This window comes from Thalassophryne amazonica, chromosome 14 (genome assembly GCF_902500255.1).
Source record: "Thalassophryne amazonica chromosome 14, fThaAma1.1, whole genome shotgun sequence".
NCBI lineage: Eukaryota > Metazoa > Chordata > Actinopteri > Batrachoidiformes > Batrachoididae > Thalassophryne > Thalassophryne amazonica.
Window position 1 is genome coordinate 45,933,754 of NC_047116.1, and position 25,501 is coordinate 45,959,254.

The 25,501-nt window shown below is 39.6% G+C and overlaps 1 protein-coding gene across 2 annotated transcripts in view; it reads left to right on the forward strand.

Annotated features, from left to right (window-relative positions):
• ranbp2 (RAN binding protein 2) overlaps positions 1–25,501 on the forward strand; it is a 58,306-nt gene that overhangs the window by 6,434 nt on the left and 26,371 nt on the right. For both annotated transcript variants that reach the window (XM_034186415.1, XM_034186414.1), the window contains exons 5-19: positions 1,658–1,888; positions 2,155–2,297; positions 6,639–6,834; positions 6,942–7,082; positions 8,734–8,893; positions 9,800–9,981; positions 11,779–11,972; positions 14,409–14,532; positions 19,166–19,327; positions 20,354–20,491; positions 21,533–21,664; positions 22,015–22,236; positions 22,337–22,420; positions 24,201–24,333; positions 24,458–24,552. In XM_034186415.1, the coding sequence (XP_034042306.1) occupies positions 1,658–1,888; positions 2,155–2,297; positions 6,639–6,834; positions 6,942–7,082; positions 8,734–8,893; positions 9,800–9,981; positions 11,779–11,972; positions 14,409–14,532; positions 19,166–19,327; positions 20,354–20,491; positions 21,533–21,664; positions 22,015–22,236; positions 22,337–22,420; positions 24,201–24,333; positions 24,458–24,552 (2,337 nt within the window). The remainder of the gene's footprint in view (positions 1–1,657; positions 1,889–2,154; positions 2,298–6,638; positions 6,835–6,941; positions 7,083–8,733; positions 8,894–9,799; positions 9,982–11,778; positions 11,973–14,408; positions 14,533–19,165; positions 19,328–20,353; positions 20,492–21,532; positions 21,665–22,014; positions 22,237–22,336; positions 22,421–24,200; positions 24,334–24,457; positions 24,553–25,501) is intronic.

Sequence of the window (25,501 nt, forward strand, 5' to 3'; positions counted from 1 at the left end):
ATATTATGTATGTGTATATATATGTATGTGTATATATATGTATGTATATATATACAGTGGGCATGCCAGAGTTTTTTCACGCCTGTCGGTGATGTCATTCGCCTGTGAGCACGCCTTGTGGGAGGAGTGGTCCAGCCCCCTCGTCGGAATTCCTTTGTCTGAGAAGTTGCTGAGAGACTGGCACTGTGCTTCATCAAAATTTTTTCCAAAACTGTGAGGCACATCCGAGTGGATACCATTCGACAAATTAAGCTGGCTTTCGGTGAAAATTTTAACGGCTGATGAGAGATTTTGGATTGTTTCTATCGCTGTAAGGACTTCCCACGGAGCGGGACGTCGCACAGCGCTCCGAGGCGACGTCGTCATCCTGTTTCAAGCTGAAAACCTCCAAATTTAAGCCTCTGTTGACCCCGGACGTCGTGAGAGAACAGAACTTTCAGAAAAAGTCGCGAACAGCAGTTTATCCGGACATTCCACTGTTAAAGGAGATTTTTTAATGAAAGACGTGCGTACGGATTGGCGTGTCGGCTCGCAGCCGGCGCAGCGTGCCCACCACAGGAAAAACACCTCCGTTGGAAGCCTTAAGGACAAGTTGGAACATGCCCTGCTGTTAAACAATTTCTCAGATAGTCACTCAACTGAAAGCCACCAAAAGCCGCCTGGATTTTACAAATGGTTATCAACACGGAGGTGTTTTTCCTGTGGTGGGCGCGTTGCGCCGGCTGCGAGCTGACGCGCCAATCCGTCAGCACGTCTTTCATTAATAAAATCTCCTTTAACAGTGGAATGTCCAGATAAACTGCTGATCCCGACTTCTTCTGAAACTTCTGTTCTCTCACGACGTCCGGGGTCAACAGAGGCTTAAATTTGGAGGTTTTCAGCTTGAAACAGGATGACGACGTCGCCTCGGAGCGCTGTGCGACGTTCCACTCCGTGGGAAGTCCTTACAGCGATAGAAACAGTCCAAAATCTCTCATCGGCCGTTAAAATTTTCACTGAAAACCATCTTAATTTGTTGAATGGTATCCACTCGGATGTGCCTCACAGTTTTGGAAAAAAATTTGATGAAGCACAGCACCAGTCTCTCAGCAACTTGTCAGACAAAGGAATTCCAACGAGGGGGCTGGACCACTCCTCCCACAAGGCGTGCTCACAGGTGAATGACGTCACCGTCAGGCGTGGAAAAACTCACGCATGCGCACCAAGGTTCAAGCTTGGTTGACGTAAAAACATATGAATCAAATCCATATAGTTTTTTAAAAAAATAAAAAGGTAGGATACTTTTCTAATAGACCGTGTGCGTGTGTGTGTGTGTGTGTGTGTGTGTGTGTATATGTATATATATATATATATATATATATATATATATATATATACACACACACACACACACACACACACACACACACACACACACACTCAATTAAGCAAAATTTCCATTTTGATGGTGCACTGTTAAATGTTCATCTTTATTTTTTCTTTCCTTTCTCAAAACTAGAATTTGTATTTTTAACAACACATGCTACTTGGCCATGTTTTGGATTGGTTTCAATAGTTTAAAAGTTTTTAATGTCATTACATTTGATGCATGCCAAAAGACTGCACATTAAAGGTAAAATTTGACTAATCTCCTCCCCGGCCCATGTGTTGTAATTAGGAACGTTTGCTAAGTCGTCAGGGTCAGCGGGGTTGGAACCAGCTGTATGACCTCCTCCAGGCTGAGCTAGCAGCACGGCCGGCAGACGCCTATGTCAACGTGAAACTAGTTCAGCTGTATTGTCAGGATGGTCGTCTGGAAGAGGCTGTTAAACACTGCCTAGCTGCAGAAAGGAAAGGCATGTTGCGCCACAGTCTGGATTGGTACAACGTGGTGGTGCACATTCTGCAGGTTAGTACAAAGTAAAACTTTTCTCACTCAAAATCAGCTTAAACTTACTTTGGAATTATTTTACTATTTATTTTTCATGACCATTGGGTACATGTACCCACAGTTATCACAAGGAGTGGGAATGCTGATGCAATATGGTCTTGATGACCTTGACTGATATTTGGGCCCGATCTGGAGTTCAGATTGTCAGATTTGATGTGATCTTTGAACACAACACTTATTGTCTAATGGTGTCCACTAATTACTGGAAAACGTTTTTATGTCAGGACTACTTGGCACAACCCTCCATCACTAGCAATGAGAAAATGTGTCGGCGTCTGCAGAGAGAGTTACTGTTGGCTCACTGCAGCCAACTGAGGATCGCCTTGTCCGAGACCAGTGTGCAGCATGGCCTTAATGCACTCAGGAGGTATGTGTTTTCTAATATGTACATTTATGCAGTTTGACATGGACCATGAGCTTGAAAGTTAACATTGGTTAATATCTCTGTAGTAAAAAAAAAAACCCTGCAATTCAAAACACCAAATATTAGGTATGTATCTTGCAAACATTTGAAGTTAAAGCCTTTGGAAGTTTTCGTGAATTTTTCACATCATGAAAACTTTTCTACCAACTTTGCACATTAATAATGAGCTCCCTATATGCCTCACAGCTTTGAAATTGCTCATGCCAGGCTAACATTTGGTGTAGAGTTGGGGAAATTGTGGCAGTTTGGTGTATCTAGTGTGATCTGCCTTCCATAAAGGCCTCAAAATGGTAGAAAACCCAAAATTTTACATGTTCGCATGCATCTTTGATTAGTTCAAAATCAAAGAAATATACCAGCTGTTATTATAGAACTTTTTGTATGATGGTTTGTGATATAATGGAACATATCTACACATTTAAATGATACACCAGGTTGTTTTAACAAAATTTATAGTTGAAAAAAAAATGCAAATTTTAAAGTCAAAATATACCGATTTTCGTCACCCCAGATGCCAATGTGGACAGTTGATTATCATATTCATATTTTAATCATATGTTCTTACATGTTTCAAAATGATGTGCTGCAAATATGGTGGTGTTATTGAGCTGTAGGAAGTATTTTAGCCATAAGACCAAGTGAGAGGTGGAAGTGTTGGCTTTTAAATACTTGAAAGACACTGGACTTGAGGATTTAGTGCTGCTATAATGGACTGATGCACCAGGTGGCAGCAATGCAACAATAAGGATGCTGGCTGCCACTAAACGCCAAACTAGGTCATGTCTTGAGAAGCGCATTGTGTCAAAATAAAGCCATAAAATACTTTTTTTTTTTTTTTTTTTTTTTGATGTTAGCGGTTTTATTTGACCACATAAACGGAACTTGGAAACAAATTTTGCTGAAAGTACGTATACAAACGCTGGTTTTGCAGCCTTGAATTTCACTTCAGTACGTGTGCAGTATAAATAACTGCACCACACTTAAAAATTTCAGTGATTGTAAACACATTTTAATTGCATGAACAAAATTATTGGACACGCACCTGAGCACTGGCTGTATGGTCGCTGACCGGTATGAGTGCTGTGGGCTTTGGGGGCTGGCTGTGCCTCTTCTGCACCCGGGCATATTAGTCCATTTAATATTAACTTTGGTGACATGTTTCTTCGTTTTGCAGTGTTCTTGCAAGGTTTTGTTGATAAAATCCGAACATGGCGTGCAGAGAGCTTTACCGGGGAGCTCAACCTTGCGACACCTGTGATGGACGCATCCTGGTCTCCTGAGGGAGGTCTTCATGCACGTCCAACTGGGAGGGGGCCCCGGGGAACAGCCGGGACACGCTCGAGAGATTATATTTTCCAGCTGCTTTGGGAACGCTTTGGGATTCCCCCGGAAAGGGTATAGAACTTGGCTGAGGATAGGAAAGTGTGGGAGGAACTGCTTGCTCTGCTGACAGTGTGGCCCAGACCTGGATAAACAGCTGAAAATGATTGAATTAATGGGGGAATGAATATATATATATATATATTTTTTTTTTTTTTAAACCATCAGATGGGGGCAGTATATTTAGGCAATGACTACTACCACAGTACTTTGCCATGAATGTAACCTTTTGTCTGTTGACACAACATCATTCAGATGCTGGCATTTCTTCTGTGGTAAGCAGCCACCGGGATCGCACTTAAGCTGACATGCGCCGGCCCTCGCTGTCACTGTGCCACAGGGGTTCGCACCACCCCTCAACTTGTGTGCGCGTTAGACTCCTTGGTCTGTGTTTCAAGATGGGTTGCATGGGTGGTTGACACCCTTTGAATGTGACATGGGACCAGTGGTGGGCACAATTCCGCTAATCTGCTAACCGCTAATTATCGAAGATAATGTTTAGCTTTTCAGATAACTTTGAAAACTATCATTGGACCAATTATCTTACGATAAGTTTTGGTCCGATAATTTTTAGACCGCTAACATATTTTTGCAGATGTGGTAAATAAAGCTTAACAGTTACACACATTTATTAATTCTAAAATCAGTTGAGTACTTACATATTAAATGTTTTGTAGTAGATGCACAGTTCTATCCTCTGCAGGCAAAGGAGAACTGGTCACAGAAAAGAAAAAAAACTGATTTCTTTTGACCCCCATACTGATACGCTGGCAATATCACCCAAGTCATCCAGAGGCATACCGTTTTAACTTATGGTTAGAATTTTAACCAAATGAGTTTCGGACAAGTTATTTAAATTAACGTCACGTCTGAAGTTTTATAAAGTGAAAATATCAGACGTATGTTTTAATTTTAAAGTAATGCACTAATTTTGAAGGGTGCATTATGGGTACCCTCAGTACATTCACGACAGAAGAAATGCATTTGAGACGCTCTGATCAGGCTCCACACGGACAACAGCATTAAACTCTTTGTATATTGTGCCTAAAACTCTCGTGAATATAATTCTCTGGGTTTATAGACGTTATTGTGTTTGTACAGATCTTAAACGTAGCAGACACAGATTATCTGGAATTTTGTTTTGGCAAGTTTTCACGGTCTCTACTGCTATCTACTGGCCAGTAGTGTTCATGGCAGTATGAGCATCTGGACGCCAGGAGATGGAAGTGTTCTATTTATTTTGACACCGGTTATATCAGATGGTTATTTAATTACAACTTGACTTTTTTTTTTTTTTGCAAATGTACAGAGCCTGCCTGGGACATGGTGGTTAATTTTTTTTATTATTTTTTTGGCCCAGATTATTGCGTTCCCTCGCAATAACCTAAAGCTCATCCCTATCGGAGCACACAGTGAGTGAAATCAGGTGCGGGGGGAGACTGAACACATATGCGCGCATGAGCACACACAGCAGACAGCAACAGGATTCACGAGAGGACGGTACAAAAGAAAAGAAAAAGTTCATAAGGCACACTAACAGGTGTTTTTACTTAGTACCACTGTACTATTGTACAGTGGTACTTTACCATTGTATAAAACTATATTTCATACGGAGTGTTACAGCTGTGCAAGGTGTAGCAACTTACTGCCTCATCTGTTGTGAATCCTGTTGCTGTCTGCTGTGTGTGTATGTGTGCGTGCATATGCGTTTAGTCTCCCCCCACCTGATTCCACTCACTGCTCCTTTTTTTTTTTTTTTTTTTTTTTTTTTTACACAAATAAAAAATGGCATATTTTACAAAAGCACATTTATATATGTAAACACCCAACACACACCTCACATTAACGTGTTGGTTTTTACATAGAATGAATGAGTCAACCAATCAGTGTTTAGTGGAGGCACATTTGACCCATAATCCCTTTCGTATCTGCCTGTGTTTGTTACAAAACTTCAGAATTAGTGCATTATTTTACATTAAAAGATATGTTATATTTTAACTTTGTACAAATGACAGAATTGACATTAATGGAGTTATTTTATCAGCATTGATTTTATTTTTAAATCCAAACCATAAGTCAGCACTGCTTTATTTTCCAAGACCTCCGCCTCTCGGCGACACTGTTGAGTAGAGAGTTGAGGTTCACTGCTCCTCTCAACTGCGTCTCTGCTGCAAGCTACGTAGTAAACAAGAGCGTCCAGCAGAGGGCAGGGCACTCAAAGACAGAAGTGCTGACTCATTGTTTGGGTCTGTGGTCGCCTTTGATGCTACCAGAAGCAATCGTGGTGTTAAAACTCTAAATCAGCTTGTTAGTAGTTGCAAGTGTACCGGAGACAATACTGGAAGTTATCGGTTAGCTGTAGCTTCCGATAAATTTTTGGGTGGTTTATCGGTTTAGCTTTATAAAAGATAACTTTTCAGCTAGCTGATTATCTGTTATCGAGCTAACTTTTTGGTTAGCTGTGCCCACCACTGCACGGACACACCCTGCCTTGGCCGTCGTGATGCTGTCGGGCACACTGGGGACAGATAGACATGTTCGTGAAAGTGCATTGCAGCGGAAAGATGGCAAATGTTTTCAGCCTTCTGGTATCTTTCCGGTAATTCCATTTTAGGATTTGTCACAGTGTGGAACGTGCTACTTATTGACACAGTCCTGTGGCAGTGGAGTAAGCTGAGTGAGATAGGTTACAATCTATGCCACAATGTAATGTGGAATATGATTGACTCTGTGTCAGTAGACAAATGGAGCTCCTATTGACACACTACTGTGGAGGTTGACACTCCGGTATATTTATGACGGCTTCAGATATTTTGATAAATTTGTTCTCTCTAATCATTCCAGTGAAGAAACCTGACCTTTGGCTGATCTTTTACACTGTGCATTTTTTTTGTGTGTGTACAGTTTTGACCATGCTATGCAGGCACTTAGCAGCATTGCAGGTCACTGCACAGATGACCTTTTTGAGGTCTTTGTAGAGATGAGAGGTCACCTCTATCTGCATGCTGGCACGCTGCTGTTGAAACTGGCTCAGGAACGGCAGAACACCTGGAGGGCTGTTGTTGACCTAGCAGCTTTGTGCTATCTGCTAGCTTACCAGGTATTGACCCAACTGGTGCATTAAAAAATTAATGTTGTCTAGAGTAATGTATTGTAATGCCTGCATGCATAACTTATTCCTTCTCTGTGGAAATTACTTTTCACTAGGTCCCCAGGCCAAAAGCTAAAGTGATCAAAAGAGACCAGTCAGCTATTCAACTTCTGGAACTGCTGGCTAACGATCGGCAAAGTCAGGCCGGCCACATGCTGTTCAATCTCAGCACCAACACATCCATCTTAATCAGCGAGGTCAGTCCGATTTCATCTTCATTCCCTACAATTGTAGAATGAAAGCTTTCATTGGCACTTTAAATGTTGAGTAGATTTTGTTAATGATTTTTTTCACAACGCATGAAAATAAGATTCGAATTTAAAGTACAGGTGACACAATACTTTTAGTATTTGAGACTAAAATTAAACAGTAGTTTGAAGTTTATCCTTTCCTGATGCACAGTTACTAAAGAGACAGATACTCAGATTTTGAACTGCATGCCACTAAAAACCAGGAACTTCCCGGAGACTCCCGACATTGGAGAAGGGGGCAGTGCCATCAGCGCCGGAACCATTATTTTAATAGTCCCATTTAATGTATGGATTAATTTATGGATTTCTACAGGCTACTGACAACCGTTTCCACCGAGTGGCTCGGTTCGGTGATCCACGTTTTTTTTCTATGTGTCAGAAAAGTTAAGTCTCACCGATAGTCCTTTTGATTGGCAGGTGGAGCACTTTTATTGACGAGCGCGCTCACTCTGTGTCTGCGGCTTCTCCACAGTCTTTTAACTTGCAGCGCAAACAGGAGAGACTTGATCCATCAGACGCAGTGAACGGATTACAACTGTCACTGACCGTGCTGGTTGCGGATCAGTACAGCAGCGACTCAAACATCATAGACTTTTCTTCAGCCAGGACAATGACGTCGTTTTGTAAAGGTGGAAGTTTTCAGATGATCTCACTGAAATGGACAGATAAGACTATTATTTACTCGTGTGAATGGTTTTAATATTTAATAATGTGTTGCGCTACTAACATACAGTACACTAACTATTCAAGAAGGAAACAATTTTTATTTTAAAAATAGCTGATATTTCAGTCCCTTGTGACATTTTTCAGATATGAATGTACCCGTTTCCTAGGGGAAAAAAGAATCATAAATAAAAAATCCACACTGTCACTTTTTTCTAATGTCACAGATAGTAAAACTTTTTTTTAAATCAGTTGATTAGACCAAAGAGCTGGCAAAAAAGTATTGCCTCCACTGGTATGCTGAAATCGCCTGCAGTATTTATTTATTTATTTTTTATAATCACCATTCTGTGTTCTGAACTCTGCCAATATTGTCACTATTGTCAGACTGAAGGTTTTCCTCCAAGGTTTAGTCTCCCTCATTGTCATCTAAATAAATAAGGCTAAAAACCATAAGGCTGTGCCCCCCACAGCTTATTCAGACACACTTTCAGACTGGACTAAAAAAAAAAAAAAAAAAGCTCCACACTAGGAAAAAAAAAATTGTCCAAAAGCAGCTCGTCCTCCGCTGTGATTACAATTGGTTTGAGCTTGAATCAGCCGGTGCCATTCCAGTGATGACGTAGCAATGATATTGCCGCAGCTGAGGGCTGAAATAGAGCGCAGGCTTCAGACAGCTGTTGTTTATCTTTCAGCTGTGCACTAATTGACTTTTATTGTTCAGGATTAAAATAGCAACATTTCATAATTTTCAGTGATTAAAACAAACAACTAGCATCAGGAATAACTTGCAAACTGGTCTATGGTTGACCGTATCTTTATCATTATTGCCCAGAATTTTTAGTAGCTGCCATAAATGAACATACGAGGTAGGTGTGTGATTTTATTGTTTTGAACTAGGTAACATACTTGATTTTGTTTTCCATTTGTACAGGTAGTGGAAGCATTTGGGAATCGTAGTGGGCAGGACTCTCTGTTCGAACTCCTTTTTGGATCACTGGCCACTGCTGGATCTTCTTTCATTGCCCAAGATGACATTCGTTTTGTGAACACAGTGGTTCCAGAACTCTCACAGCTGATGATGTTTGACACCGGTACTAATCCCTAAATGTGATTTAGTTACAATGTTTAAAATCCTAAAAGATACACTTAATAAAATATATAATATTTTTGAGCATTTAGTTAACCACGCAGAAGCTGAATGGTTTGAACAATCATTTGGTGAATGTGGCAGTGGTGCTTGGTCTGACAGCACAAGTAATGTAGTGTTTTTGGACAACTGCATAATATGAGCAAAAAAATTAAAACATTTCGTATTTTCAAACTTGCATGTAATCTCTCTGTACACCCACAACTAACATAGTTATCTTTTAATATGATTTATAAGTAAGTTACTTATACTGAAATATTTGACTTAAAGCTGTTTTGTCATCATTCTGTGTACTGTAAATTAAATTGTATTATAAAGTTTTAAAATGTGTTTTTAAAATCATAAAATGCATAGTATTCCTAGTAAACAGTTGCATTATAATATTTTCATCTTTTGGAAAGCAGTAGTTTAAAGTAGTACTGGACTGTAGAATTATGTGTCTTTTTATAGCATGTAGAGCTGCTATAAAAAGACACATAATTCTACAGCGCAATGTTGTGCACTTTGAGTTTAATTTTTAGTAATAATTTGGTCGACCGTGTTAGATTAATTTTATTTGGGTTTTTTTTTTTGTTGTGTTGCTTTGTGCAGCATCATGCCCACATAAATGCTCTTCTTGTGCTTGGCTTGACACCTCGAAGAACAGTGTTTAAGTCAAAATGCAGATGGCAGGTTTTTTTGCTAGTCACATGAGGAAAAAAACTGCCAAGGTTCCAAAAACAGTTACTGAGTGCTTAACTACCTCGATGTAATGAATAAAGAATGTTCAGTTAAATTACAATATTCTGTAGTTCTGTGCTTGTTTATTGAATTAATTAATATACTAAGAAATGTTTGTGCATCTCTGCAGGTTCTATCCTCCTGCATGATGGTGACCTGCAGCATCTGAGCTGGTTGGGGCTACAATGGGCCCTTCTGGATCAACGACCAAACCTGCGGGACTGGCTAAAGCAACTCTTTCCCAGACTTACTCTGGAAACCTCCAAACTGGACACCAATGCTCCAGAGTCCATTTGTTTGCTAGATTTGGAGGTACATAGTTTGTCGTGGACCCATGTATAATCATGAACCTTTGCAGGGAAATTTAATATCTATATATTAAAAGCCAAGTGGCCTCTGTGTACGTGTGTGCATGTGTATAACCTCAATCACGGAGAAACTGGGGCGAGCTGACATTTGCTGTTTGGTATGCTTAATGTATTTTGGGTCAAGGTTAAATGCTGTAAAAGCCGAAAGTTCATAGTACTAATGTTTTTGGAGAAATTGGGAGTATTAGGTAATAACAGTGAACAATGGATGTTGATATCACCATTAATCAGGCCCTGCTAACTATACAAGCTCTGAACAAAGGAAATATATCAACCTTGCCAGTTATAAAACATGACAGCAACTAAATGTGCTAAATAATACATACAATTTTTCCCAGACTTTCTGATTTTAATTTCCTGTACTTTCAGTTAAAATCATTATAGAAACTTTGCTTAATTTATTACCACCCTTGAAAAATATCAGCTACCTATTAAACACTGCCCAGTCTAGAACACGTGGATCTCCACAGGCAATGCGTGACTAAACTTTTTATTCTATTTGTTTGGCATTTTTTTGGATAGGGGTTCACATTACAAGTGACTTCTGTGTTTCTATACCATGGTCAACTATGGACTGGAGGACATAGTGTCGTGTTTTTTTTTGTTTTGTTTTTTTCTCTTCAATGCTACACTCAGATTGCTTGTTGCAGTTTTGTGCATCATTTTAAATTGTCAACTAATACATAGGAAAGAATATTTTGCAAAAACTTTAAAATTATATTGAAACATCCTGCAGTTTTTTATATGAAGACACTGAACCTTTTGTCTTAAAATTTAACATAATGCAAGACTCGGGCAACCATGTCTCCATGGCTATTAACTCCAGTTCTAATTTGTTGTAAGCATTTTGAGCAGTATTGTTCAGATTAAATTGATACACTAATCTGTTTTTCCACATCGCAATGTTTATTTGGGGGGCCTAAAGCCCCTGTCACACAGAAGGTGTGTGCATGGTGTTAGTGCCAGCCATTGGTGCGCTATACGTGCTTGCTGTCACTGTGTTCAGTTTGTGCACAGTGTGTGACCACTGCAAGTGTGTTGTGTTGAATGTAGCATGTAAAATCTGGGCGTTGTCTACTGCTTCTTGGCCAGTGTTTTATTTCTGAGCAATCTAGTGCTTTCCAGCCTCTCAGACAGACTGCGTGTGCATGGCATACGGTGCATCCAGAAAGTATTCACAGCGCTTCACTATTTCCACATTTTGTTATAGCCTTATTCCAAAATGGATGAAATTGATTGTTTCCTCAAAATTCTACACACAATATCCCATAGAGATGATGCAAAAAAGTTTATTTTGACATTTTTTAAAATTTACATATAACCCCCCCCCCCCCCCCCCCCCCCCCCCAGAAATCACGTGTACATAAGTATTCGTGGCCTTTTCGCAGCAAATTTTCCTCGGTTTTCACAATTTTCATTTCACAGCCCTGGGACAAGAACATTCACATTAATAACAAATCAAGGAGTTGAGTTCCTCTTCCTTCAACTGACTGAATAAAAATGACTAACTGTATTTTAAAACTTATCTTGTTGCTTATGGCTAACCTTGTTTTTTTTCAGGTTAAAAGGTCACATTGTTTCCTATTTTTATGCTCATACGGCCAAGGGTATTTTAGCATTGTTTGGTTAGTTGTGGTAAGCTTAAATTGAGCCTAGTTTAAAAAATTTTTTTGAGAAAATGTTTGTGGTTTTCCAACTTTTATGGGGTGTACACCCATCTTTTGTTGTTTGATTCTTCTAGGTGTTTGTACATGGCGTGGTATTCTGTAGCCACTGTCAGCTCCAGGAGACGGCGAAACTCAGCATTGGCACGCAACATCAACAACAACTTTATGAGCCTCGCTGTCTCCCACTTCCACTCATTCGACTGCTGTCTACAGACAGACAGAGGGAATGGTGGAGTGCCATCTATAGCCTCATTCACAAACGAACGGCGTAAGTCAGAATCCACTCAAAATACACATGTATAAGAATCCACTCAAAATACACATGTATAAGAATCCACTCAAAATACACATGTATAAGACCACAAGGAATTCTGTTGTAAACCTAATTTAAAACAGAATATTTATGTGCTAAAATGTAAACCTGTAATAGTAAGTAGTTTGCCACATATCTGATAGTGTAGATGTAATGCAATTTATTGGTTGATGGAAACTGTTTGTACCTTAGTTTTGTTTGGGTATCTGCAGCAAATCTCAAAATGCTGTATACAGTATAAGTGACTTACTTAAAGAAGTTTAATGTGCTGCATGTGTCTGGTGGTGGTCCTGGATTTACTGTATGTCAGCAGTCTTTTTTTTCTCTCTGTATATCAATAGTATGCAAATAATCTGAAATGTGTGTGTGTGTGTAGTATCGGACCTTATTTTTTTTAATTTTTCAAAAACCTGAAGTATTTGAATCAAGCCTGCTTGCGTGAGCCAACCTTGAACCTTCGTGCGAATGCGTGAATTTTTTTCACGCCCGTCGATTGCATCATTTGCTGGCAAGCAGCATTTGTGTGAGGTCATGTGTAGTGCACTCGGCGGATTTCATTGCAAGGAAAACGACGGCACGACTGGAGCAGCACTGCATCAAATTTTGCAAAAAACTAAGCGACAGCCAGGTGGAAACCATTCAGAAGATTCAGACGGCTTTCAGTGGCTTTTCAGTCGTGTGACTAAGAAATTGCGGAAGAGGTGGGCATCATTTTTCGGAGTCCAGCATGTCCTGTGAGGCTTCAACACAAAGGCGCTTTTGCTCCCTTGTCAGCAGCGGCACGAATTTCGCCGCAACTCTTTTCATGGCCAAATCTTCGCAATGGAATGTGCTGAAAAAGTGCTGATGTCCACCTCTTCTGCAATTTTTTGGATATTCACACCACGGTCCCGCATCACCACAGCGTTCACTTTGGCAATGAGCTGGTCATTTCGGCATGTTGATGGCCGCCCAGAGCGCGGCTCGCTCTCCACCATTGTGCGGCATCTTTAAACCAGTTGTACCACTCCTTAATCTGTGTGACGCCCAGAGCATTGTCACCGAAAGCCGTCTGAATCTTCCAAATGGTTTCCACCTGGCAAAATTTGATGCAGTGCTGCTCCAGTCGTGCCGTCATTTTCCTTGCAATAAAATCCGCCGAGCGCACTACACACGACCTCACACAAACGCTGCTTGCCAGCAACTGACGCAATCGACAGGCATGAAAAAATTCACGCATGTGCACGAAGGTTCAAGGTTGGCTCACACAAGCAGGCTTCATTCAGATACATCAGGTTTTTGAAAAAAAAAAAAAAAAAAGGTCCAATACTTTTCTAACAGACCTCGTGTGTGTGTGTGTTAATCCAGATTTGCTCAGTAAATGCTGTAAGTTTGGGACAGAGTTACATTTCTCGTCTTGCTGCAGAGACTTAAGGGCCTTTCGCACAGAGTGCCCAAACGCGGTGCGCATCACTGTAAAACCCATTATTTTTAATGAGAAGCATTGTGCAAACGCCGTGTCGCAGTGCAATGCGCAAAAATCGAGCTTGACAACAAGTGAAGAATTTCGGACTGGGTGTGTCTGCTCGATCATGTTGGCTCCCATTTCTCTCTTTGACCGAGCTGTGTTTCAGCTCTGCCCGGCCTCGCTCCAAACAGTCGTTGAAAAAAGCTCCTCCCAGCAGGATGGGCTGTCACTTGTGTTTTTGCTTTGTGGTTAGAACCTGCAGACTGTTTCGCTTTTTCTGTAATTGTTTCAGGAACACAGGAGTCTTCATAAATATGGCGACTGCGAGGCTTGTTCAGACTACTGAACACAAACAGAACTCCGCCCATATTGTGCTAGCCGCATTCACAGTGCATCTTGCACAATCTGAAAGCCCCTTTAGCCTTTCATTTCTATTTGTTATATTTTCATTGTACAGTTGAAACAATGTAGCAATCATGGGAAGCTGATGGAGATTGCCATCCTTGTCAACTTCATTTGCAACTTGTAGTCATCGGGTGATGCATCCAGTTTTGAAGGGGGGCAGAGGATTGTTTGATCTCTCCCATCATTAAATTACATGAACAATTAAAATGCTATAACACACACTTCGTTAAATATCAGGTGTTTATTTGAATGTACTTTTGACTGCTTCCAATTTCTCTGAGTCACCACAGGAAGTCCAATACAGATCTGCATTGGGATTTTTGCCCAAGTTTTACAACTAATGCCCTTCCTGATGCAACTTCACATTACATGGAGAATGGGCACGGGTGGTCTTGAACCGGCAACCTTCCGTTTTGAATGCAAATACATTAACTATTTGGCCAAGTGTTTTTTTTTTTGTTTGTTTGTTTGTGGTTTTGTTTTTTTGTTGTTGTTGTTGTTTTTAACAATCTGTATATTTTGTGTTTACTTACTTTTAGTCCTGGCATGTCAGCGAAACTCCGAATGATTGTCCAGCATGGCTTGAACACGCTAAGAACCGGAGAGAAACATGGACTCCAGCCAGCACTGGTCATTCGCTGGGCTCAGTGTCTCGGCCAGACGGTAAACAGACACGTTTTACACCTCAGTACTGAAATATAAGTTTGGGACAAGGGGGAGAGGACTTTAAAATTTTGTTTTTGTACTTGTAAATGTGCTCCATTATAATAATTTACTAGACTAATGAATGTAGTTGAGTGAAATATTTATAAATTAGTGTTCATGTTAGGACATTACATAGTTATTTTGCACATGAAGTACTGTGGTTAACAGAGGTTACAAAAGGCATATATTCATGAGCATAACTCTTGACAGTATTGGGTTTTCAGTGATGTCTTTCAATTGTTCTTTTTGTGCAAAAAGTATAATTGATTGTGCTTATTGAAATGCATTATACAAACACCCACTTATTAATTCAGTGGTGCTGAAAACTTCAAAATGTCTCATCTTGCAAAGACTTCGTAACATCCTGTTTGTGACCATGTTTGACTGAAGCTGGTGGTCTTCTCTTTGCCAACATAAAAAGGATTTCTTCAGTAACACTCACTGGATTCACCAACACAGTGCAGTGGGAAAGTTCAAGGGACGTGGTGCAGATTTGGATGAGGATCATGGATTTACACCAGTCACAGATGTCTCTCGGACCATTTTCAAAACAACTGTGAATTCTAAGATCATTTCTAACAACCATACATAAACAGTTCAAACAACTATAGCCTGACCGTTCTGTTGGTTGACTGATAATATTGACCAATATGAGCTTTTCACAGATATATCTGTATCAGCATTATATTTGCCCATATGAAAATTTAAGCTCTGCAAAGAACCACGTTCTCTGTTGGAAATGGTGCCTTTTTATCGTTTATCCAGCTGACAGCATTCTTACGTTCTTAGCTGACATTCATCTTCAATCAGTGTGGGTGTTTTACAGGGACACTAGACAAGTGGTTGCCATATAGACAGACAGCTGGATGGGGCCAAAATAAACAGTCTGTTTTCTCCAAATGCTGAGCAATGCAGCACAGTGACTGCCAATTTAAATGAAGGTATGACATACTTTGGTTGTAGTGGTGGTCACAGCTAACCAAAAAGTTAGCTTCAATAACAGCTAATCAGCTAATTGAAAAGTTATCTTTTATAAAGCTAAACCGGTAAACAACCCAAAAAATTATCGGAAGCTACAGCTAGCCGATAACCTTCAGTATTGTCTCCGGTACACTTGCAACAACTACTAACAAGCTGATTTAGAGTTTTAACACCACGATCGCCTCTGGTAGCATTAAAGGTGACTACAGACCCAAACAATGAGTCAGCACTTCTGTCTTTGTGCGCTCTGCCCACTGCTGGAAGCTCCTGTTTACTACATATTTTGCAGCAGTGAAGCAGCTGAGAGAAGCTCAGCTCAACTCTGCGCACACACACACACGCAAAACACATCATTATTCCTTAACAGAATATAGCCGTGTCGCTGTGAGGCAGAGATCTTGGAAAATAAAGCAGTTTTGACTTATGGTTTTGATATAAAAAAAAATTTAATCCGAATAGAATAACTCAGTATGTCAATTCTGTCATTTGTACAAAGCTAAAATATGACACATATCTTTACATTTTTGAAGTTTTGTAATAAATACAGACAAATGCCAAAGGGATTAGGGTAAATGAGCCTCCACTAACACTGATTGGTTGTCTCATTCATTCTATGTAAAAACCAACACAATGTGACGTGTGTTTGTGTTGGTATTTACATATAAATGTGCTTTTGTAAAATATGCCATTTATTAAACATGCCATTCATTCATGTAAAAAAAAAAAGCCATTTCCAAGCCAAAAGTCAAGTTGTGATTAAACAATCGTCTGATATAACCGGGGTCAAAATGCATAGGACACTGCCATCTACTGGCTCTCAGACGCTCAGACCCATAATCCTTTGCATACCAGTTTAGGTTTTTTTTTTTCTTTGTGTGACAGAGTTGCTGCGGTTTAAACGACGGAATCCAAAACGACTATTGTAAATGAACATTATACAACAAAAATGTACATTTTTATTTCTTTAGCTGCTGCAAGAGGCTGCAACAGCTCAGGTGTGCAAAGGATTATGGGATATCTCAATGCTTAGGGCGAATGCTGCCATGAACACTACTGGCCAGTAGATGGCAGTAGAGACTGTGAAAATTTGCCAGAACAAATATTCCAAATGCATGTGCTACGTTTAATCTGTGTGGAATTGAATAAATTCAAACTGAATTTCAGACATCTTATATATATTACTCTGGAACAAAGATGACAAACAGTGTTGGAGGACAATAAGCAGGATGTTATAAAGCAAGCAGGAATCGATTGCAACTCAGTGATTTCAATTGAAAATAATGGAGAAGCAACCCGAGCTTCTTTTGGCATTTTTACATAAAACAAACACAATAGCTACGTTTATAAACCCAGAAAATATATTCACGAGAGTTTTAGGCACAATATACAAAGATTTAATACTGTTGTCCGTGTGGAGTCTGATCAGAGCGTTTCAAATGCATTTCTCCTGTCGTGACTGTGCTGAGATTGCCCATAATGCACTGGACACAGCATGTCTACACTAAAACCTTCAAAATTAGTGCAATACTTTAAAACATATAGCTGATGTTTTCACTTGATAAAACTTCAGAAGTGACATTAATTTAAATAACATGTCAGAAATTAGTTTGGTTAAAATTTTAACCATAAAACTGTATGCCTCTGGATGACTTGGGTGATATTGTCGGTGAGTTAGTATGGTGTCAAGAGAAATTATCTTGTGACCAGCTCTTATCTGACATAGTGGTTTCTCCTGAAACCAGCTTTTCTCTGTTTACAGAGAATAGAGCTGTTTATCTGCTACAAAACATTCAACAGGTAAGTGCTAAAATCTTTGATACCCTACTTAACAAAGGTTTTTAACTGTTTCAGATTTATTCACTTCACCTCCAAAAACATGTTAGCTATCTAAAAATTATTGGACCAAAGCTTATCGGAAGACAATTGGTCCAATGACGGTTTTCAAAGTTATCTGAAAAGCTAATCCAAGCTAAAACATTATCTTGGATAATTAGTGGATTAGCGGAACTGTGCCCACCGCTGGTTGGTGGTTTGTTAGTTCTAGTTATTTACAAACGTGCTCATGTTTAAAATGAGAAATGTCAAGCCTCAGTTACATTTCATTGTCATAAGGGTTTGTAAACATGTTAGTAATCATTGCCATTTTTAATGTATATTGGCATTGTAAATTTTTTATTTCCTAATGTCTATCATATTACTCCCCAAAATATTCATATCGGTCGGGCTCTACAAACAACCATAACATACGTTATTGGGAGGTGGAGCCACTTTGCCAAGGTTTGGAAGACCATCTAAGCTGTCACTGCTAAGAGGAATTGATTTGGAAGATCAGGAACCACCAAGACACATGGCTGTCATAAATGGGGAAACTACTGGAGCACCACTGTCATGGTCTTACTTCACTGCGGACTGAGGGGCTGCATTCTAAAGAAAAGAAACCATTGTTCAAAAATCGACACTTTCAAGCATGTCTCAAGTTTGCAGCTGGACCGGACAAAGAAAAAAAACATGTGGAGTAATGTTTTTGGTTAGATAAAATAAAGATTGAATTGTTTGGCCTTGGTGACCAGAGGTGTGTTTAGAGGTGTAAAGATGAGGCATTCGACTGTAACAGCACTGTACCAGCTTTTACGACCAGTGGTGGTAATGTAGGGATATTTTTCTGCCAGTGGAATTGGTGTGTGACACAATGTGGATGGTATAAGGAAGGAGGTCTAATGGCCCAATTAATATGGCGCCTGTGTTGGCAAGCCAGCTCCCTCGCTTTCTCACTGATCTGTTTGCTGCTGCCCTGCTTCTGCTGTTTTACGCCTACTGAGATGTCTGCTCTACTGGCATATGATCGCCTGGCTCTCTTCAAAATTAAAGTGCCCCATGAGGCTTTATTGCTGTCTGGGGAGTTGATGGTCTGGTGGTTAAAGGACTGGGCTTGAGACCAGAGGATCCTTGTATGGCAGCACCCTCACATCTGGGTGAATGTGAGTCATATTTGTAAAGTGCTTTGAGCGTCTGATGCAGATGGAAAAGCGCTATATAAATGCAGTCCATTTGTCTGATCGCTGATTGTTTGGTAGGTGGATAGTCCCGATCACCTGTGCTGACTGCCCAAAATAGTACCACCTCTAATAATGAAAGTTCAATACTGCAGTGACCTTCATATGAGTGTATGTCAATCTCTGACCATAAGGTGTATGTGCACAATGACAAGATAAAAGCAAAGCACAACTCAGTGTGCATTTGTGACCTAAACAATGTGAACATCAGTGTTGGCATCCTACATTCAAAACAGTAAAACAGTCAGTGAAAAAGACGTCTTTATTTGCTCGATACATGGGAGTAGTCATGCACTAAAATCGATGTAGAGCCACATAAAAGACACTCAGATGATTTGGTACCCAGCCAGATTCTGCAGCTGCAAAGTCCACCACACCTGCTCTTTTCTATCACTCACTTGCTGCCACTTAATGTTTCTCAATAGATATTTAGTAACTTCAGTATGTGTAACAACTGAAGAAGCTATGTGTCTTCAAAGACATGTACACAATAAACTGTCATCCATGCATTAAGCTTATGTAACATTTTCATCAACTGTTTCTTTGTCAAATAACAGGGTGTTGGAGCAAACTCATACTATGACCAGAAGGAATACATTGGTCGCAGTGTCCACTACTGGAAAGTTGTCCTTCCACTGCTGAGCAGGATCAAAAACAGACGCAGTATCCCAGAGCCTCTTGATCCTCTCTTCAAACATTTTTCTTCCAAGGATATTCAGGTTAATGCTGTTTTAATTACCCATTATTATATAAATTTTAGAATATTAGGTGGTTATATCTTCTATTATTATGGTAGTATTCTCTGATCTGAAAATTCCTAAATTATTATCTATGAAACTTGCTCATTTTTGTTTCATATTTGTGTTTTAAATAATTAGATTCTGTTTTGTTTTTTTTTGTCATTGTATCATTATCCTGGTGGTGTTTGGGTGGGTAACTGTATTTCATCCAGCAGGTGTAGACATTATTGCTGCTCTGAAGGTACACACAGGCTTTTTTATCCTCTTTCCACCTTGGCTGGAGATGCTTAACAAATTGAAATCCATCATGGAGTCAAACAAGGCAGAGAAAATGAATTCTGTAGGATTTGCACACTCCAGTATATCCATACATGTCATCTTTTGCACATCAGGCTTATTTCCAACTCTATGGACACCTGATCATGTCAGATGACAGAAGGGAAGTAGAGTAGGTCCTGATTAGTACTTGGTTGGTAGACTGTTTGGGAAGACCAGGGGCTGTGTGTGTTACTCCATGTAGAATTGGCCTTGTGTCAGGAAGGGCATCTGGCGTAATAGTTGTGCCATATCCCAGTTGTGCTGTGATGACCACGGGCAGCCGAAAGGCAAACTGCATACAGTCATACTAGATTGGATTGTCTGAAATTATGCATGTTGTGTTCAACATCAAGGGGAAAACATTTCTCCACACTTTTCAAAGCCTTGGGATGGAGTGTGATTTTTTTTTTTTTTTTTTTTTTTTTTTTTTTTTTTTTTTTTTTTTTAACGTTCCTTACAGGGGTCACATGAAAGTTTTTGATTGCATTGTGTAATTCTTTTGTCATGATTGATGCACTGAACTGAAAGCTATTGCCCAAGCTTAGAACAGATTTCCACTGTGGCTTCCTTGGAAGTCACATATATGGCTATGGAACTGTAAAAAAAAAAAAAATCAAAAAAATATTTCTAATGACAGATGTAAGTTGCCCATTGACTTATAATTTTTTTTTATGCGACCTTCCTCAGTTTTCATCTGTAAGAGGCTATGAAGAAGATGCAACAATAGCATTTGCTACTCTTCTTGACATTGAAGGCAAGACAGAAGAGGCCATTGCTACTTTTGAAACCATCAATAACTTGTCATCTGTCTGGCATTTGGCCCGGGTAAGGAAATTGGACCTTTATACAATGTAATTGGGAATTTATTATTTTTTGGTCAGAGTTGTTTTGTCTACTAACTGATGAGTTACTGACATCATGAGCATGTTTGTGGATAACATCCCAAATGTTATACCAATGTTATCCCAAATGTAGACCAGATTTGAACAAAATCCTTTGTGATGCTTCTTGAATCAGGACCGAACTCATTCAAATTTTGGTGATCTGCCACCTCCTTATGCAGCCCTTGGATGTGGCTCCTACAAATATTAGCCATGAGAGATCAGCTTAGTCAACCTTGCCACGTGATGTGCGCTGTACAAACATTTCCACTATGTTAAGATGTTGTGTTTGCAGTAACTTTGTTAAAGTCTTCACAGATGGACATAATCTCTCAGTAACACTCCTATTCCACACAGTGGCGTTCTATTATGTTCACTCATAATCCAAAAAAAGGTACAAAAAAACAGGATGAATCGTCTTACCCTGGCTTGGCTGGCTTATAAAGTGGCACCTGCCCAGAAATGAAAGCAAGGAGCTGTGCTTGACTGCGCCTTCGGCCAGAACCGCAACAAACATTGCTTCAAATTTTTACCTTGATGGAGCGCAATCAAACAAGTTTCAAGCTGTACTTGCTAGGAATACCCCATTTAAAGATGTTTGAACATGATTGATAGCTGTTAAGACTATGAATAACCAGAAGTTACCACACACTGGTGATGAGTTGGTGAGTTGGTTAATCGGGATAAAATTTTAACAGCTCGAAAATTTCACCCTGATTTCAAAACTGGCACCAATGATGGCTGTAACTACTATGTATATCAAGATTGACAAAGATGTATCAAGAAGTTACAATGATGCATCAAAGAGTGTGCCCTAATTTGCTATTCTGGGTGAAATGGAAAGGAACTGTGGAAGGAAGTCTGTTGCATAGTCCCATAAGTCGTCATTCTGGCTGCCATCCTTTGTTGGCTGTCAGAGGAATTCACTCTTGGCTGCTCTTGTAGTTGCTCTTTGTTGCTATAATGGACTTTGATTCCTTGATAGATCTACCAGCGGTTGTCAGAGGAGGCCAGCAGTGGGATTGAGGAGACCCAGGACAGATGCATCACATTCCTAAGGAAACTGAGAACGTACCTGTTGAAGATCTACCATGCAAATGCAGATGACGTAGAGAAAGTAGGGCACTGTTTTGTTTTTCTTTTTTCTTTTTAACTACAATTAATGCTCAAGATGTCATGGTGAACAGTTTACATTTACGCCTTTACATGAAGAAGAAGAAATGAGTACTATATAGGTTTTAAGGCCCATCAGACCAGTGCTTATCCCCAGACACCATAGTATAAAGTAGCTGAGAAGCCATAGCGGTGCATATGAAGTCCTTGTCCAAAGATGCACACAGCTGGAAATGAACACTGTTCTATATGTTGCTAGTCCAACTCCTATCCCACATAGCCACCTGTTATGTTTGCTTGTAAATGGAACTAATTTTATCACTGTCGGATCATTCACTGCATTTCCTGTTCCAGTTGCCTGTTTCTATGGAGGAAGTTGTAGATCTTCTGAATGATGTTAAACAACAGCTGGGGGAAAGTGGGGAAGCAATGGATGAAGAGGAAGAAGAGGCTCGAGGTGGGCCAGCCCACTCCAGTCCTGTGCATCTCACAGAAACCAATGCCACTGTATCCCGGGTTAAGTTTAGTACCCCCTCCCCTAACAAAAGCATCGCCTCTCCTTCCAAGCTACACCTGGTATGTTGGATATTAAGAAGACCAGTTGACTGCCTACATTTATAAATGTTTATTATACATTTTTGTTCACATAAATTTATTTCATCCTTTGGTTGTTAAGATTTCTCCAAAGACACCACCACATTGGGTGGAGGACCAGAAGAGCCTTCTCCAGATGCTATGTCAGCAAGTTGAAGCATTAAAGGTCAGGAGTGTAGCCAAACTGGTCTGGTCATCTTGTCAATACTTAGGTTTATTGCTGGGGTTATGTTGGGGAAAAAACACCTTCCTACAAAAATAACCTTTACTCAAAACATAGAAATCTCAGGTTTCCCCTCGTGAGTCCGTGGGCAGTGCAAGAGAACACAGAACAACAATAATTTAAATTCAAGTTAATCCTACCAGATCAGTCATCAAAAATCATTCATCTTTGCGCAAAAATGGGTTCAGAATGCATACACGTCTTTAATGCCACAAAAACTGATACCCACAGCATGTGCAGCAAAAAGAACACACTTCTTTCAAAAACAGAGTTTTTTAAGCTTGCAGTTCAGAAATCTGTCTGGGCGGGACTCCCAGTCCCGCACGTCAATCTGTCCGGGCAGGGCGCTCAGTCCCACACGTCCTCAGTCTCAGCACAAAACATGTAAGTCCATGGAATAAAGCAGGCATTGTTGTTAATCCTTAATGTCCAACGTTGTGATGGGAACTGATTTGATAAGTGCCCTGGGTGCAGAGATTGCCAGTACATACACCCCCAGTTTCTGCCTTTTACGGCAAAGTGTAACTACTTAATTAATCTCTGTTTTCTTTTCAGCTCCGTATGAGAACAGGTCCATGTGTTTAGTTTTAGTGGCGTTAATGTCTCTACAGACACTTTCAAGGTTGCCTCCCCGATAACACATAATCTAGTCATTGTTCTTCCCTGTGGAAACAAAGTTCTTTCACAGTCAAAATATCAAATCACTTACATTTTACAGAATGCAGAAGCAGCAATTAATTTTGAACAATACAGTCATTCAACTGTTCATTATTGATCAGCATAGTTCAAACATAAATGTACAAACCATTAGATTATGAACAGAGGCATTATTATTTGCAGTATGTATCTTGACCTCATGACCTTTGAACATATCATGAAACATCATGTCAGGCATTAGTCATGACTTTATTAAAATGGTCAATGTCTGACATGTTTTAAACCAACATGTTACACCCTACTTAAGCATATATTTATGAAAACCTTAACCCAAAACACTTGACTGATTTGAGAGTCAACACACCTGTCAGCAGTTCAATATATTCAATACAATTAATCATAAGCACATATTTCAATCATTAATCAAACCGTATAATATTGTATCATTTCAAAACCATCATAAATCAGTTGAACACCTATCAACGCATAGTCATACACATTTTCATTCATTTGACATCATGATAAAACCCTTAAAACACATTATGGCACAAGTATACACTCTATTCAACTTCATTCATTCAATACAGTATCTAGTTCATTTAAACCTGCATGGTGTACATACTTCTAAACATTTGTTACTTTTTGAAAATGAACACAAAACCTTTTATTCAGTTTGGTAACTTTTAGCATTGTTAGCATGCAAAGCTAATTATAAGTAAAATAACATATATTTTCATTTATTCTTAACAGTTTCCAACCCTGCTTTTTAAGATTACCTGCTTGCACTTTACTAATAAACTGTGGTATGCAGTACGTACGTACGGACACATGGAAAACATGCAGGGCAGGGTGGGTGATCCCTGTTTTATGGGGTTTGGGTTTTCTTGTTGATCATGAAAATACTGCAGTATTAACTGTAACGTCACACTAAAAGCATTATGGACCATGTGTCCCTGTGCCCATCAACAAGAAGCGTCATGTTGCATTAGCAAAAGGCAGATTGTGGCATTTGCTTCATTTTATACCCCTTAATACCATCAGTCTCACCATGTGCTTTGTTTTGCAGAATGAAGTTCATGATATGAGATGCAGCTCCTTAGGCGCTGCAGGTTCTCCTCATCACAAGATGTATGGAGAGAGCTATGGGGCTGAGGGGCTGCCAGACCATTATACCTCCTACTATGGGGCACCTCTAACAGGTCAGCACATAGAACTAGGCTGTTTCATTGTTTAGTCTCATATTTTTGTGGGAGTTTTGTTGTGAAGAAAATATGCTTAAGAAAGAGTATCTAATTCTTAATGTGCTATATGTATCTGCTTAAGTCTCCACCTCAGGTCCCTCTGTTTACTACAATCAGTCTCCTGCTTACAATTCTCAGTATCTTTTGGGCACGGCAACAAGTGTAACTCCCACCAAGGTAACTATTAATTTTAGGAGTTATTTTAAGTAATTGTATGCTTTTATTTAGACACACTACCTTCAAACTCTTAAACATGCAAGAGCGGATAAAAAGTACAGTGACGTGAAAAAGTTTGTACCCCCTTGAGCTTTTTCATGTTTTAATTTTTTTCATTATGGCAAAAGAAAAAAATCAGGGTTTTTACATTAAAAGTTCTAAAAATATATCCTTTAAACTCACATAGAAATGTAATTTCTAAATCATGAATGAAAAATAAAAATCAAAAAGCCAAAATGATGGTGTGATGGTGTTGCACTAAAGGGTGCGCACACAGGTATGCGTGCACACCCTTTAGTGTAATACATGTAAACCATCACCTTTACATCCATATTTCTTCAAACAAGTCAAGGGATGGATAATGAATATTTCCAAGACACTGATTTATGTCTTCATTATTAAAAAGTACAAACAGTATGGTAAATGTGTCCAGAGACTGAAGTTCCCAAAAACTGATCGACTGTTCAAGAAGGTGACTATCGAGGAAAGCTACAGCGTTAGACTTGGCACTGTACTGTAACTAAGGCTTGACACAGAGTGGAGGGGATAGCGGTGGTAGCATGACTAGAGGAAAAACATCTTTCTGTATTATTCCCCCTGTTTCTTTGCCTTATGTTTCGTGGGGGAAGAGCTAATTACTCATTTTCATGAGTGAAAATCATGATTCTATAATCATGTTGGCAATATTCTTGTGTAAACAGCCGCACATAAACATAACTGCCAGTGTCGAGGTCACAAAAGTTTAGGTCATGGATATATTATACAGTATGTTGAAGTAGTCATTATTGTGGAATCCCTAATCAGATGGACAGTTTGGTGCATTTATCTTATTTTACACTACACTTATCCAATAAGGTGATACTTCATTTGGATTAAAATAACAGTAATTGTAACTGCAGTGATGTATAGG